This window comes from Podarcis cretensis (genome assembly GCF_951804945.1).
Source record: "Podarcis cretensis genome assembly, chromosome: 3".
NCBI classification, from domain to species: Eukaryota; Metazoa; Chordata; class Lepidosauria; order Squamata; family Lacertidae; genus Podarcis; species Podarcis cretensis.
The window spans coordinates 40,992,568-41,006,855 of NC_137172.1; the positions used below are offsets into that span (position 1 = coordinate 40,992,568).

Consider the following 14,288-nt stretch of genomic DNA (forward strand, 5'->3'; position numbering starts at 1 on the left):
AAGTTTTGAATATTGTTTATTGAGTTTGTACTTCCTTTGAAGAGGTTCATTCAAAATTATTATTTTTATTTAAAAACAACAGGGCTGTGCTTCCCTGTACCCCCCCCAAACCCTGCTGTGCTTCTATCCACATATCTATTCAATGGAGATGCCTTTCTCACTGTCCCCAGGCAAGAATTAGACAGGCATTCCTGGTTGATTGATGCGCAAAAGCCCCACCCCAAATTCTCCCTCTTCCCCACAGCTCCCTTTTGCCCCATGCTTGGCTCCACCCACTTAAACGCTTCTCACCTGCCTGCTGTTGCTTTCTGCAAGAACTCTAGCATTCTTATGAGAGGCGCTTGTCTACATTATGCAAGAGAAACTCCCTTCGCTCCCAGCATCGTCAAGAATTGAGACTGTGACTGTTAGTGCAAAGCTAATGCCCTATGGCACTGCCCACCCCTTTTCCTATTTTTGCTACTTGTGATATTGTTGTTTTCTTCTTCTGACCCTCCTGTATTCTTTTTGTAGGTGTGACACAGGCTGGGAAGAGGAATACTGCAAACAATGTGTGAGGATGCCAGACTGTAGCCATGGGACTTGCTGCTAACCCTGGCAATTCAGTTGCCGAAGTGGCTGGCCAAGCAGGTTCTATGACCAAGGTAGGCCACGCCACTTGGGACAGGGTGGGGACGTCTTGAATAAAGTCAGGACAGGGGAAGGACACAGTGTTAAATGCTCAGCTGCCTTACACTGCCCACATGGCCTTGTAGCAAGCTCTCCAGGGTCTCACACAGGGTTTTTTCTTGATGCCGAGATGTGTTGGAGCGATTAACTGCAGCCCTTGGCAGTCCTGGACAGAGAATGTTCTGTCACCTGTTCTCAGTTCGTAAGCTGGACTCTCAGCCGTGTGTGGAGTGCATCTTTCGTTAAGCTGCAGATACCAGGAAAGGGTCCCACATTGCAGAGGGGAACATTCCCAGTCGTGAGGTACCAATTGTCCAGTGTTTGTGTCTCTGCAGGGAGGTCACTGCTGCCCACTGTGCAGAAGATGCTGAAACAGGGAGTCTGGCTTCTGGCTGAGAACAGCAGGGGAATCAAGCTCTGCCACCTTCCCAGCATGCATCACCAGCACTCGGTCTGAGTCCAGGATAGTGTTCAACCTGAAATAAACACAGCAGCAGGGTAAGCTCTTATTTTGGAAAGAGCAGAGAACTGAAAAGTGCTGCTCTCTCTTTTATCACAGTACCTCAAAGTGGGCAAAAGAGTACTCCCTTTCAGCTACTGCTGTAAATCTATAGGCACCTAACAACTGTTAGGTGGCCATCCAGCCTCTTCCTATGAGGGATGCTGTAGAAGTGATATTCTCTGCCTTGACTTTCTGACTGTTGAGGTCCCTTGCAACTGTGTGGCTCTGTGCACCTCTCAGGTGTCAACGAGTTTATTTATTTTTTTTGGATGCAGAAGCCTTCAAGCATGTGAATAACAAAGCAATTTTGAAACAGCTTTGCTAGCTTGTTTGTTGTGTGTAAGAACTAGACCTAAGCCTCATGTTTCTTATTTGTTACTCACTGATAATATAATTGAAAGCCTGCAAGATATAGCCTACAACCCTCTTGAGGGTTCATCTTAGTAAGAGCCTGTGCAGCCTCTTACTAAGATGAAAAGCAGAGCTGCTCTTCTGGGTATTTTGCAACATTCGTACAGAAGAGGTCAGGTTGTATACACACCACCGTTTGCGGTCTTACAAGTGATTGCTGTAAGTCACTCTGGGAGCCCTGTCAGCTAAATAACAGGAAAACGCTTCAGGTAAATAATACATCGATAGCCATGTTAAGTGATAATTATCTTTGACTACTATGAAGTCAGTTGCTGCATGAAATGGGATTCAAGCTACCTAACAGTGGGACATACCGTATTTTTCGCTCTATAAGACACACTTTTTCCCCTCCAAAAATTAAGGGGAAATGTGTGTGTGTCTTATGGAGCAAATGCAGGCTCCATGGCTTCAGCAATGCAAAGCCTGGAGAGCAAGAGGGGTCAGTGCGCACTGATCCCTCTTGCTCTCCTGGCTTTGCTTCACTGGAGAGGTGCTGCGCAGCTTTCCCTCTCTGTGCAGCGCCCCTTCAGCAAAGCGGGAGAAGAAATGGAAGGGGCTCTGCTTCTCCTGCCGCTTCGCTGAAGAGGGAGAGAATGCTTTTTTCTTGTTCTCCCCCTCTAAAACTAGGTGCGTCTTATGGTCGGGTGCGTCCTATAGAGCGAAAAATACTGTAATTTGACTAAAATTAAGGAAAGCTAGGAGCAAGACTTGTGGATTTCATTAAAGCTCTCTTTCCTCCCATAATCCAAGCACTGATACTAATTAATACTTCCTGAAGCACTTCAGATTTGTAAATCAAAAGGCATGTGGTTGTGACATCCCTGCATCTGCCACCCACTGTGGATAGTTATCATCTGTTCAGAGAGCTGGGTGTGCAAGCAAAAGTGCATTAGGTTAATAAAGTTGAGGCAAGGTGATTCTGTGATCCCTGAGCGTTGCTGCTTGAAAGCTGGAGAACAGAGGCTAAATAAGAAACAAAAAGGCACCTGTGAGCTATAGTCAGTACAGTTTTGTCTGCGAATCGCTGGCGGATGGTCTGTTGGAGTAATCTGTCTGTCTTCTGATCCACGCTTGCTGTGGCTTCATCAATGCACAGAACCTGTCAATGAGACAAAATGAAAACACTTAGAAGAGTGTCGCTGATGAACACAACTCTTGGTCCTGCTTATTAATACAACACATTTAATTTAATCAGGCACTGTGGAATCTAACTGTTGTAAGAACTCGAGAGCCATGCTGGGAAACCCACAAACAGGGCATGAAAGCAAGAGGCCTTTCCAGTGTTTCTTGGCCCCCAGCAACTGGTATTCAGTGTTATACTGAAAAAGGACATTGTCCACTGTTGCCTCTAGACTCTGTAATGCTGTATCTTTTTGCACAAGATTTCCCTCATCCATAAGGCTGAATGCTATACCATTGGTATGTTTGTATAGCATTTTTAGCTCTGCGTCCTTATATTGCTCTGGGTTTGTACCTTTGTACTCCTAGAAGTATGACAGTGCTTCTTTAGTTTCTAAAAATATTAAGCAATTTAGAAATGCTTTTAAATAAAGAAATAAAACACTGCCTCTGAACCAGGAGGTGCGATTTAGTTAATAAATTGTTAGCCACTAACTGTCCTGTCCTACATTGATTTGTCTAAACTGAATAAAATTGCTTTTTTCAGCACAGTGTGAGCACCCTCTCACTGCTTCAATAAACATTTGGGGAATGAGTTTTGTAGCCAACTATCCTGGAGGCCACCACCACATATTGTGGTAGCAAATTCCATAAACTAATTCTGTACAGTGTGGAGAAATATGATCTTTTGTCTGTCTATCTCAATAGGTGACTCTGAGTTCTAGAGTTTTAAGAAAAAGCCTAACCTTTCTCTCTATCCACTTCCCCAAACCATACAGTGGTACCTTGGTTCTTGAACTTAATACTTTCCGGGAGTCTGTTCGACTCCCGAAACAGTTCGAAAAGCAAGGCGTGGCTTCTGATTGGCTGCAGGAGCTTCCTGCACTCAAGTGGAAGCTGCGTCGGAAAACGTTTGCAAACCTGAACACTTACTTCCAGGTTTGCGGCATTTGGGAGCCGATTTGTTTGACAACTAAGCCGTTTGGGAACCAAGGTACCACTGTACATACTTTTATGGTCCTCCATAGTGTTCTCCCTTAGTCACTTTTTTTCTCAGTTCAGAAGACCCGAACATTATCACCTTTCCTCACAGGGAGAATGCTCCATTTTTTTATCCAGCTTTCCCCCTTTTTGTTATTGAGCTAATATATCCTCCTCACACCTTCCAAGTCTTGCAGTATGATCCTTCCCCACAGTTGTCCCAAACAAACAAAAAATATCAGGCATCTTTGTGGAACCCACTTTGAGAAGACATCACTCACCTTGGCCTGGGTCAAGAGAGCCCTTGCTAAACAAACCAGCTGCCTCTGTCCTACGGAGAGACTCTTTCCTCTCTCCCCCAGCTCACAATCCAACCCACCTGCATGGAGCAAGAGAGTGGAGGAGTTAATGTAAGTTTCAAAACTTTGCCTCTACTTAACACTAGTTCAGATGAATGAGAAAGGCCTGAATGTAGGCAAGAAGGGCTGAGATTGGAACAAGAAACAAAGATCACAAACCCTCTGTGCCAGCCTTTCTCAACCTGTGGGTCCCCAGATGTTGTTGAACTACAACTCCCATCACCCCTCGCTAGCAAGGCCAGAGCTCAGGGATGATGGGAGTTGTAGTCCAACAACACCTGGGGACTGACTTAGTTGCCTTATAACCCCTTTCGCCCCTGGCCATTGGCCGTGCTGGCTCAAATGATGGGAGTTGTAGTCTAACGACATCTGGTGACCCAAAGATGAGGGAAACTGCTTTTAAGGGTTTTACTGAGGCCATTTTTATTTATTTTTTAAAAAATCACAACAGCTTCCGCTGGTTCCCAGCAACCTCCACCCCATAGTTGTTTAGTGAATTTTCCTTCAGCTTACTACTCTGACCAGTATTGAAGACCAATAGGTTTTGGCAGATTCTTTTCTAGGTTCTTAATATTTCCCCCATCGTTGTTTAGTGAATTTTCCTTCAGCTTACTACTCTGACCAGTATTGAAGACCAATAGGTTTTGGCAGATTCTTTTCTAGGTTCTTAATATTTCCCCCATCGTTCTACCCGGACCCTGAGGTCCAGCGCCGAGGGCCTTCTGGCGGTTCCCTCACTGCGAGAAGCCAAGTTACAGGGAACCAGGCAGAGAGCCTTCTCGGTAGTGGCACCAGCCCTGTGGAACACCCTCCCACCAGATGTCAAAGAGAACAACAACACAACAACTACCAGACTTTTAGAATACATCTGAAGGCAGCCCTCTTTAAGCAAGCTTTTAATGTTTTATGCATTACTGTATTTTAATATTTTGTTGGAAGCTGCCCAGAGTGGCTGGGGAAGCCCAGCCAGATGGGCGGGATATAAATAAATAATAAATATAATAATAATAATAATAATAATAATAATAATAATAATAATAATTGTTATTATTATTATTATTATTATATCTCCCTCCCAACAAACATAACAAGCAGTTCATTTCTGTTCTCCAAACAATGTACTCACCCATCTCTGTAATCACTGCCTGCAGATGGCATTGCTCTAGGACTTGCAGCAAGTCGGCATCTGTGTGTTGCCCCCGAGGGTCCAAGTTCTCACGGATTGTCCCACTGAACAAAAAGGGATCCTGGGGGATTATGGCCAACTTAGACCTAAGAGGAAGGACAGAGGAAGGCTCACTGGACTGCACAGCTTAGAGGCGAACAGGGCCAATGGGAACCTGACATTCTGAGACAGCCCCTCCGCATCGCATTAAATTGACTTTTCAAGCTGCTGCAACAGTGACACTGCTGCCATTGTGGCTTACTCCTTGACCTACCTCAGTGCTTTCAAGCCTACAGAATGGCTGTCAATGTTGTCCAGGAGGATCCGGCCAGCTTTCAGCTCCACCATACGGAAAAGGGCCAGAAAGAGGGTGGACTTGCCAGATCCAGTCCGCCCAACTATCCCCACTTTCTCCCCAGAGTAGATTGTGAAAGTCACCCCATCCAAGGCATTGGGTAGGTCAGGCCGATAGGCCAGCACTACTTGCTGGAACTCTATGTGACCCTGACTTGGCCAATCAGGTGAAACCTTGAAAGAAGAGAAAAGGTGTAAGCAATAATGCAGCAGCAATACTTCCTTATCCTAAGTCCTTTTTGATTTGCCATCACCATGATCAGCAGTGGGAGCAGAGAAGATCCAAGGGCCCCAATGTGACCATGCTTACTGTTGTCTCAGTTGCAAAGGTGACAGTGGCTGTCATTTTGAATCTATTGGGGTCCAGGTCTAGAAGCGAGATGAAAGATGACAGAGCTTCCCTGTACCCTTGTCTGATGAGCTTTTGTGCTTGCTGTTGACTTCAGTGATGGTGGAAGAGGCTTCATTCCATGAATAGGACTCTACTGTGCATACCATTGGCCACAGAGAAACTAGGGGAGGTTTACCAATCCAAATCAATAAAACAAGCTGCCATTGCATCAGATTAGCTGAAGGTCTGTCCCCTTCTGGTCTTTTTTTGCTGGGCTTTTAAAAATATCTCCTCCTCCTCTACCTTAATCCCTGCTGACAAGCTGAATGAGGAGCGAAGAGGGAAATTCCTTGAAGGCCAGATAGCTCCCAAAACTCTTGCTGTTCTGGTGAAGCAGGATAAATATGGGAGGGGAACTCTCTCACCAAAAGGGCAGGAAGTTTGTTGACAGTAGTTACCCACTCCAGGATGCCTACCTCCTCCTCTGAAGAATGCTCAACGGATGGAGAACTAATGCAGACCAAAGAGCCTGTGCATATGGACTGTGTGGAATCAGATGTTCTGCAAGAGCACCTCCAATCATTCACAGGAGACCCAGCAAGGAACCCTTACCTGGAGCAGCTCCTCTTGAGGCTCCACGGGAATCTCTGTTGCATATTCCTCGGTACGCTCCACACTCACCATCATGGTCTCTGTCTGGGTGAAGCTGTTGATGAGTCCAGATAACAAGTTTGTGACCGAAAGGGCATAGGAAAGGGCCAGGCCCACAAGACCTGTGGGGACAAAAAGGGTGTTGTCAAAAAGCACAACAACTCTGAAGCAAGGAGAAAGAGAGAGGTCAGCATGTTAAGAGAGTGTCCCTTGGAAAAGAATTGATGGGGTGGATTTTTCTTGCACATTCAAAATCTAACTGGTGTCCTAAATTATTTTTAGGGTATGTAAGACTGGCTTTCAATTCTTTTCTCTGCCCCTTGGTGCCTGCACCAGCTCACTTGCTTCAGCTATCTGGATCTATCTAATTATCCCATACGTACACTGGGCAAGGTGAGCGTTGCTTCTCCTTCCTTCAGTGTGCTTCTGTCTGCCTTTCATGGCCTAACACATTTGGGAACAGAGAACCCTGTCAGACTATAGGAGAGTTCAGCTGGATCATTGGCTTTCAAGTGGGCTGGGTTGTAAACTTAGGCAGGCTACAGTATCCCCACACCCTTCTTTTTTTTAAAAAAGAGAAAGATGGGAGAGAGAGAGATATGAAAATAGAGTGTATGCAGTGGGGGGAAAGAAAAATGACCTGCAGCTGGATAGTTGCTGAAGAGAGGCTTAATCTTAGAAAAGATTTTGCTATGTATTGTGTGCCGAGAAAGAACTCCAGAGGGGAATTTAATGGCAGATGTCTGGAAAGTTCACTCTGTAAGATATTGATGGATGTGGTTCGCATGTCAGCTTGATAACAGCAGAATGGAAGAGAACATGACCTTGTACCACTCAGATAAACACTGCTAAGAACTGAACAACGAGAGAAAGAACTAAACTCTTTCAACACTCCAGGTCTGGAAGGGCTACACACATGAAATGGATGGTATATCTACAAGATGAAATTGAGGTGGAGGTGAAAAAGGTGAAAAAGCAGGCAGCTGGAAGAATGGTTAAATGGCAAGTGAAGGATTTCAGCTGGAGACTAAATAAGAAATGAAGCAGCTATGGGGGAAATCTTGGACATATGATTGAAACAGGAGTGGGAAATCTGATTTTAAGAAATTGTATTAAATTAACTTGGTTTGATTTGTAATAATTTGGAAAATCAATAAAAAATGAAAATACAGTATAAAAAATGACAAATGAGTCCCGTAGTACATGCTGGTATAAAGGTAGGTCCTGGGTGGATCAAACTACTCTTTAGTTGCTTTCTAGCCCTCCCAAGAGCAGAAATCCAGGATCCATGTCAGAGAGTGGTGGAAAGAAGAAGCATTCTGAGATGTCATTGGTAAAAGATGACCACAGATGAAGATGCCTCCTTCAGAGGTCATAATCAGGTGGCTCACCAGGGTTTCCCATTTTTTTCTGGTGCTGGATGATGGCGATTCCTGCAATAGCAGTGACTACAGCAACTCCAATCATCTGCAGCCGAATGTCCAACCACTGCATTGCTGTGTTACTGGCAAAACGGCAGCGCTGATTCAGTTCAAGTCGAAGTTGGTTCTCTGTCTCAAACCTAGACTGGATACAACCCAGAGGTTAATATCAGGAAGAGATCTATTGCAGTTCTCAGTACCTCTTTTTCTCAGCAGTCACAGGACCAGTTCCCCAACTCAGCCCTTTCTGTGCATATTTAGCCCTTCCCTGCCTGAAGAGCAAAACTCACCTGCTTGTGGCCCTGGTTGCTCGGATTGTGCTGAGGCCTGTCAGGGTCTCCGAGAAGTGAGTGTAGATGGGGGACAGGGTGAGACTGTAGAGGCGTTTGAGTTCGCGGGAGGTGCGCCGATAATAGCGCTGAATTGAGTAGTAGATGGCAGCCAGGGGCAGCAGAACAAGGCCGATCCAAGGCAGGCCATAGGTGATCATCACAAGCATGCCCAGCAGCCCAAATATGTTGGCCAGGAAGATGTTGAGAATGAATGGCAGGCTGTCATCCACACAGTACAGATCCGAGGAGAAGCGATTAAGGATGCGGCCTGTTGGCGTGGTGTCAAAGAAAGTCACTGTGGCCTGGCAATGGAAGAAAGAGATTGTAGCAAACCATTGTGTGCTGTTTCACACTTTTAGCGATTCATCTGTGTCCAAAAAAGAAGCTGTGTCCAGAGGCTAAGTAATTTAGAGATTATGGCACACATCAGCTGCTTAATTCTTGTACTCAAGACAAAACACTTATCATACAATACATGCTTCTCCCAAATGTGAGTTTTATTTATTTATTTATTTATTTTTATTACTACTACTACATACATCTCAAGCAAATTTACAGACATAGCATAACCCCCCCCCCAAAAAAGGTAGGTTTTTTAAAATTAAAAAAAATAGCGGCAGAGACCTATTTTTTCCAGTTGGAAAAGCTTGTAGGAAAAAAAATGTCATCAGTTGTTTCAGGAAATTACAGATAGTGGGCATATCTCAACAAGGAATGCTGTTCCAGTGAACCAGGAGCAGCCAAATTATATCCCATGATATAAAAACTTATCACATGAAACAGTTTTGAATCACTAGACAAAACAAAGGGTTTGTTTTAAAGGATTAGAACCAGTTTGTTTGATGAAATATAAAGCCTTTAAGCCTAATTTTTTTTCTATCTCTGGGACAAACCTTGTCATAAGCATTTTGATGGGCCATTGCAAGGACCTGCACCCTTGTAAGTAGAGTGCCCTCAAACCAAAGCCCAAGAGGGAAGGAGGCTAATCAGATTTTCTTGCTGCATAAACTGTGGAGGAGGAACAGGGAATAATGCTAGTTTGAGCTTGCCCAACAGGATAATATGCCATCTCTTTTCTTTTCCCTCCTCCTGTACAAGTTCTTAACAAAGACGTCTCATCCCAGTACAAATTCACCTTCACAATCCAGCCATGAGAGTTGCTGTGGGGAAGAGGAGTATCCTAAACAAGTGACTATCTTATCCTAACCTTGGTTTGGGTGATTATTTTTAAGACAAATATAAGAACTGTACAACCCATTCTAAACAACGAGGAAATATTGTGTTTCCAAGCCATAGTGATGATTATTTTCTCCAGCCATTTCTCTTAAGGGACCTCTGGGGTTCGTAGTCAGCACTTCAGCAAAGGATTAATACCTTCTACAACAGTCAACTGAAATTAAATGGGGTCTGGACATATGAACCCCAAAGAAGAGCAAAGTAGGGAGGTGGGCTTTAAGAGCAGCTCCCCTTCTTCTTCTCCTGCCTGTCCCTGTCCCCAAGCAGAGCTTCCAGGACCCAGAGCTGTTCTGTCTCACAGACTTTACCTTCATCACTCTTTTAAGCAGCCTGTCGTGAATGACAATTGCAGCGTGAATGGTGCCATAGGCAAAGAGGAAGGCTCTCAGCATCGTGAAGACAGAATTGGCCCCAGCAATGCAGCCGTACACAGTCAGGTAAAAGTTCACGTCCAAAGTGCCATTGGAAGGAATGGAGGCAAAGACTGGAGAGCTGAGGAGACAGACAAGATCAGTCAGGAATGGCAGCTCACCTGATGTCCAGCTCCTTTCCCAGGTCTTGGGCAAAGTCAATAGGACCGCTCTCAAAGTGAGGGGAAGGCTTATTCATAAGAATGCTCCACGCTGGTCCCTCCCATTATGCTCAGGCCTGGTGCGGCATCTGAGGCAAAGAGGCAACCCAGTGTCTCCCTGACAACACCCCAGTGAGTATGGGGAAAATGTCAGGCAGTAGCAGATCGGGGGGGGGGGGGCTGAAGCAGCCAGCTGACTTGCGTGGTAGTCCTCCCATCATGGCCACACCCTTGAAACAGAAAAAAAAGTTGTGCCGGCCTGGGTGGGATTATCACCCCACCTCCATGCTTGATAAGCTTGCCAGGGGAACCTGGGCATGGGCCAGAAGTTCCCCAATCCTTCCCTGCACCCAGGTGTCCATTTCCTCTCAGCAACCCATCTGGTAGGTTTTTTTTAGATCTTTCTGCCAAGCTTCTCTTTTGTTTCTATAAGTTTTGGTGGCTCTATCAGTAGTGTTCGGTTTTCCACTCATGCCAAGGCAAACCTTCACAAAGGGGCTGCCAAAACAAAGCCCACGTGTTTCTACATATTCACTGACACACTTAGTCCTCAGACTCAGTTCATAGCTTATACCAACATACACAAGTCCCCCATGGGGGAAGAGCAGCAACTGTGAGGAAGGCAAAGCTGGCAGGTTGCTGACAGAGGCGTTTTCTGGACGGGGTAGGCTGGAAATCCAGTGTGACAACCACCAATCAGAGACATTCCTAGAAGCTGTAAGAATGCACAAATATCAATGAGTGAGATTTAACTTTACCAATTCAAAAGTTAGCAGCTAGTTAAGAGGCCTTTCATGTGAGTTTTGAGTTGTAAAAGTAGCCACAAGGTGAATTTATCTGTTCATTTTAACTGTCCAAACAGTTAGGGTGCGATTCACCTCATGGGTCCTGTCAAAGCAAGCCCTGTGGAAGGGCTTTGGCTTGCACAATGGGGCTTCTCCCCTCCTTCTCCGCCCCTTGGTCCCTGAAATTGGTTGGGAGAACCCCACAGAACAGCACATGGGGGGGGGGGAGGAAAGTTCCGTCTGAAGAGGACGCAGAATTTATGGGAGACAGCAAGAAACCAAGACCAGAGGAGGAAGAAAGTGAAATCCTTACCTTGCATCAGCAGCAGTGAGAGAAGGATGGACAATGCCAGGCAGCTGCCCACAGCCAGCCAATATGCTTGGTAGACCTGGAAAGCCACAGCCCCTTCTTTCTTCTCTTCCTCTCGCTTGAGGAGACAATTTGCTTCATTTGGCTCGTCTTCCTCAGGCTGCACCTCTTCTTCTTGGCTATATTCAGTGGGTACTTAGGAGGCAGAAAACAACTACAGGTCATGGCATGCAGGAAGGGTTCCTTGTTGGGCAACCAGGTACCCTTGAGTTTAAAGACTTCCCATTTTGTGATATATTTTCAGTTAAATTAAAATACCTGGCAAAGCCACACTTCCATCAGCTGCATCCTACTTTGGTCTATAGACCTGGCTGTTTATAACTGGGAGCTATGTTCTTTTCCTTTTCAGGGCAGACATATGTCATTCCCAAATTTGCTTAAAGCAGAGGATGAGATCTCCTACTGCGTCTGTTCCCCCCTGCCCTTACATACAAGCAAGATAAAGCTTCTGAAGAAACCTCATGCTAAGCCTAAAATGCAGTGTGTGTGTGTATGTGTGTGTGTGTGGTCCTTCTACTAAGAATCTCTGGCCTCTGGTGTCTATTTTACTGTCTGTAGTAGGTTTAGGCAATTATTTTAACTTGATTTGATTCATTTATAGACCACCTTACATCAGATTAGGATTCCAGGACAATTCACAAGATAATGAAGAATAACCAAACCAGAAGCTTACAACTCTTCACTCAAAATGAAACAAGGAGGCCTACATGCTCAACTGGGGAGTAAGTAATGTTCCTTCTTTGCCTTAGATTTCCAAACTAGTTCACTCCTCAACCTGGCTAACTAGTCCTGATGCAAGGTCTAAAAGGTCACAAACAAAAAGATTCATAAATGTTTTTGTTCAGTTACCATGTATCCGGCAGAAGCATACTAAAATCCTCCTGAAAACACCCAGAACTTACTTTTATCCTTCTTTGTCTTGTCCATCTCCCTGAGCTGAGGGGCAGCTTGCACTAGTGGCAGGATCTCATTTGGAGTTCCTAGAAAAAAATACCGATAGGGTTGCATTGGGCAGAAACTTAACTCTGTATCTGTTACAGTGCGATATCATCTGCCTGAGGCTCCTCTCTTTGGTCCTGAGTTGCCTTTCTGCATAAGAAAGAGGTCCTGCATGGAATATTCTCTAATCCATCATGGTCTCCTGTTGGCTAAAGGTGTGTGTGTTTTGGGGGAGTTTCACCAGTTGGCCTTTCTTTCTGCAATCCCCAGCACCACCTTCCACTCTATTCTGGAAGGTCTACCAATTGTCCACAGCAGATCCTCAGGAGCACTGAAGGGGGAAATTGGCAAAAATGGCCTTCCCTCTTTTTCTGCATGTAGGAACATCCTGTGAGTGGAGTTCTGTCTCTCCACATAGAGCAGCATGCCTAGAAAGATTTCTGCTCACTCTAGCTCTGTAATCTATTTGGGAACCTCATTTGCACCCCTTAACAATTCCCTTCTCCCTAAAATCTCATCTGCTCACCTGCATTGTTGTTGCACTTTCCCCTATTTTGGATATTTTAGTAACACAACATATTCCTTGCAAATTCAGTTGTTTACCCACATTGTGGAAGTTTCTATTTTATTATTTGATTTAGCGTATTTATGGTCCAATAAACCTTCAGGGTAGCTTACAAGATACCAAATTAACAAAACCACTTAAAAATAATAATAAAACAACAATAAATGAAACAAAACAATTGAATCAATAATTAAAACGTATTAAAAAGTGCAAAAAAAGCCCCAAAGAAACTGCACCATGTGACTCACCCTCCGAATTCCCACTCTGAGGAGGGCAGCTCAGAACCTAGGCATAGAGAAACAAAAGTAGTAGAAAACACCAGGCTATACCTGTCTTGAGTATTCTGCCGTTGTCCATTAGCAATACGATGTCAGCCTTTTCCAAAAACTCTGTTCTGTGGGTGCAAAGAATCCTGGTCTTACGTTTGAGAATTCCCAGAATGCACTTCTGCATAAGGTGTTTGGCTACATCTGCATCAACAGCTGCCAGTGGGTCATCGAGAAGGTACAAGTCTTTATCCTAAGGAAAACAGCAATATAAATATTAAGGCTTTCTGACTTTGAAATACTAAGGATGGTAAAAAAAGAAGAAAAACATCTGAAAATGAGCTTCATTTGTTTGATAATAATAATAATAATAATAATAATAATAATAATAATAATAATAATATTTTATTATTTATACCTCGCCCATCTGGCTGGGTTTCCCCAGCCACTCTGGGCGGCTTCCAACAAAATATTAAAATACCACAATACATCAAACATTAAAAGCTTCCCTAAACACGGCTGCCTTCAGATGTCAGTCTGGTAGTTGTTGTTCTCTTTGACATCTGGTGGGAGGGCGTTCCACAGGGAGGGCGCCACTTCCGAGAAGGCCCTCTGTCTGGTTCCCTGTAACTTGGCTTCTCACAGTGAGGGAACCGCCAGAAGGCCCTCGGCGGTGGACCTCAGTGTCCGGGTAGAACGATGGGGAAGCATCACCACTTCTATTTCAAGTTAGTGCCATCTGAGGCTGCTTACCCAGCCCTTTATCTACCTGGTAAACAGCTCTTGCAAGCGCAACTCGAGCTTTCTGTCCCCCGCTGAGTGTAACTCCATTCTCGCCCACCTCTGTCTGATCGCCTGCTGGCAAAATCTAAAAGTTAAACAGAGAGATGATAAGTAATTTTAAGAAGTGTTAAACAGATGCGCTGAGCTATAGCAACATCCAGGACCCCTGACTTTGGTTCACAGCTCTACTGCAAAGTCTTTCTGGACAAGCAACCAGGTGCCAAAATGTCTGCACAGAAACCAAGGAGATTAATTGGCAGTTGTCAGCCACTGCCAAAATCAGACCACCTGTTGGTTCGGTTAATGTTGATCTGAATCCATTGAAAGGAAGGAAAGCAGAACCTTCCTAATACATTGTGCTTGGGACATGGTTACAGTATATCATTAGTGTGAGCACGAAGTGGCAATTGTTGACAAGAGAATATGACAAACCTGAAGTAGAAAAATGCTATTCCAGTTATTTTCAGTCCAAAGGCAG

At 44.7% G+C, this 14,288-nt stretch overlaps 2 protein-coding genes across 10 annotated transcripts in view; one reads left to right on the plus strand and one right to left on the minus strand.

Annotated features, from left to right (window-relative positions):
* Nucleotides 1–2,471, plus strand: part of LOC307212308 (zinc finger protein 318-like) — a 28,002-nt gene extending 25,531 nt beyond the window's left edge. For both annotated transcript variants that reach the window (XR_013836943.1, XR_013836944.1), the window contains 2 exons: nt 514–644; nt 1,005–2,471. The gene's annotated coding sequence lies outside the window, so the exon portion shown is untranslated. The remainder of the gene's footprint in view (nt 1–513; nt 645–1,004) is intronic.
* Nucleotides 1–14,288, minus strand: part of ABCC10 (ATP binding cassette subfamily C member 10) — a 26,360-nt gene continuing 12,072 nt past the window's right edge. For 7 of the 8 annotated variants that reach the window (XM_079969462.1, XM_079969461.1, XM_079969458.1 and 4 more), the window contains exons 9-22: nt 13,797–13,895; nt 13,091–13,280; nt 12,160–12,237; nt 11,201–11,392; nt 10,685–10,817; nt 9,840–10,023; nt 8,254–8,597; nt 7,934–8,103; nt 6,504–6,664; nt 5,481–5,734; nt 5,168–5,313; nt 3,964–4,061; nt 2,569–2,681; nt 1–1,145 (exon numbers count right to left, since the gene is read on the minus strand). In XM_079969462.1, coding sequence (XP_079825588.1) covers nt 1,010–1,145; nt 2,569–2,681; nt 3,964–4,061; nt 5,168–5,313; nt 5,481–5,734; nt 6,504–6,664; nt 7,934–8,103; nt 8,254–8,597; nt 9,840–10,023; nt 10,685–10,817; nt 11,201–11,392; nt 12,160–12,237; nt 13,091–13,280; nt 13,797–13,895 — 2,298 coding nt within the window. In that variant the 3' untranslated portion in view covers nt 1–1,009. Of the gene's footprint in view, nt 1,146–2,568; nt 2,682–3,963; nt 4,062–5,167; nt 5,314–5,480; nt 6,665–7,933; nt 8,104–8,253; nt 8,598–9,839; nt 10,024–10,684; nt 10,818–11,200; nt 11,393–12,159; nt 12,238–13,090; nt 13,281–13,796; nt 13,896–14,288 lie in introns of those variants that run through there. The other variant, XM_079969464.1, reaches the window with a different exon arrangement.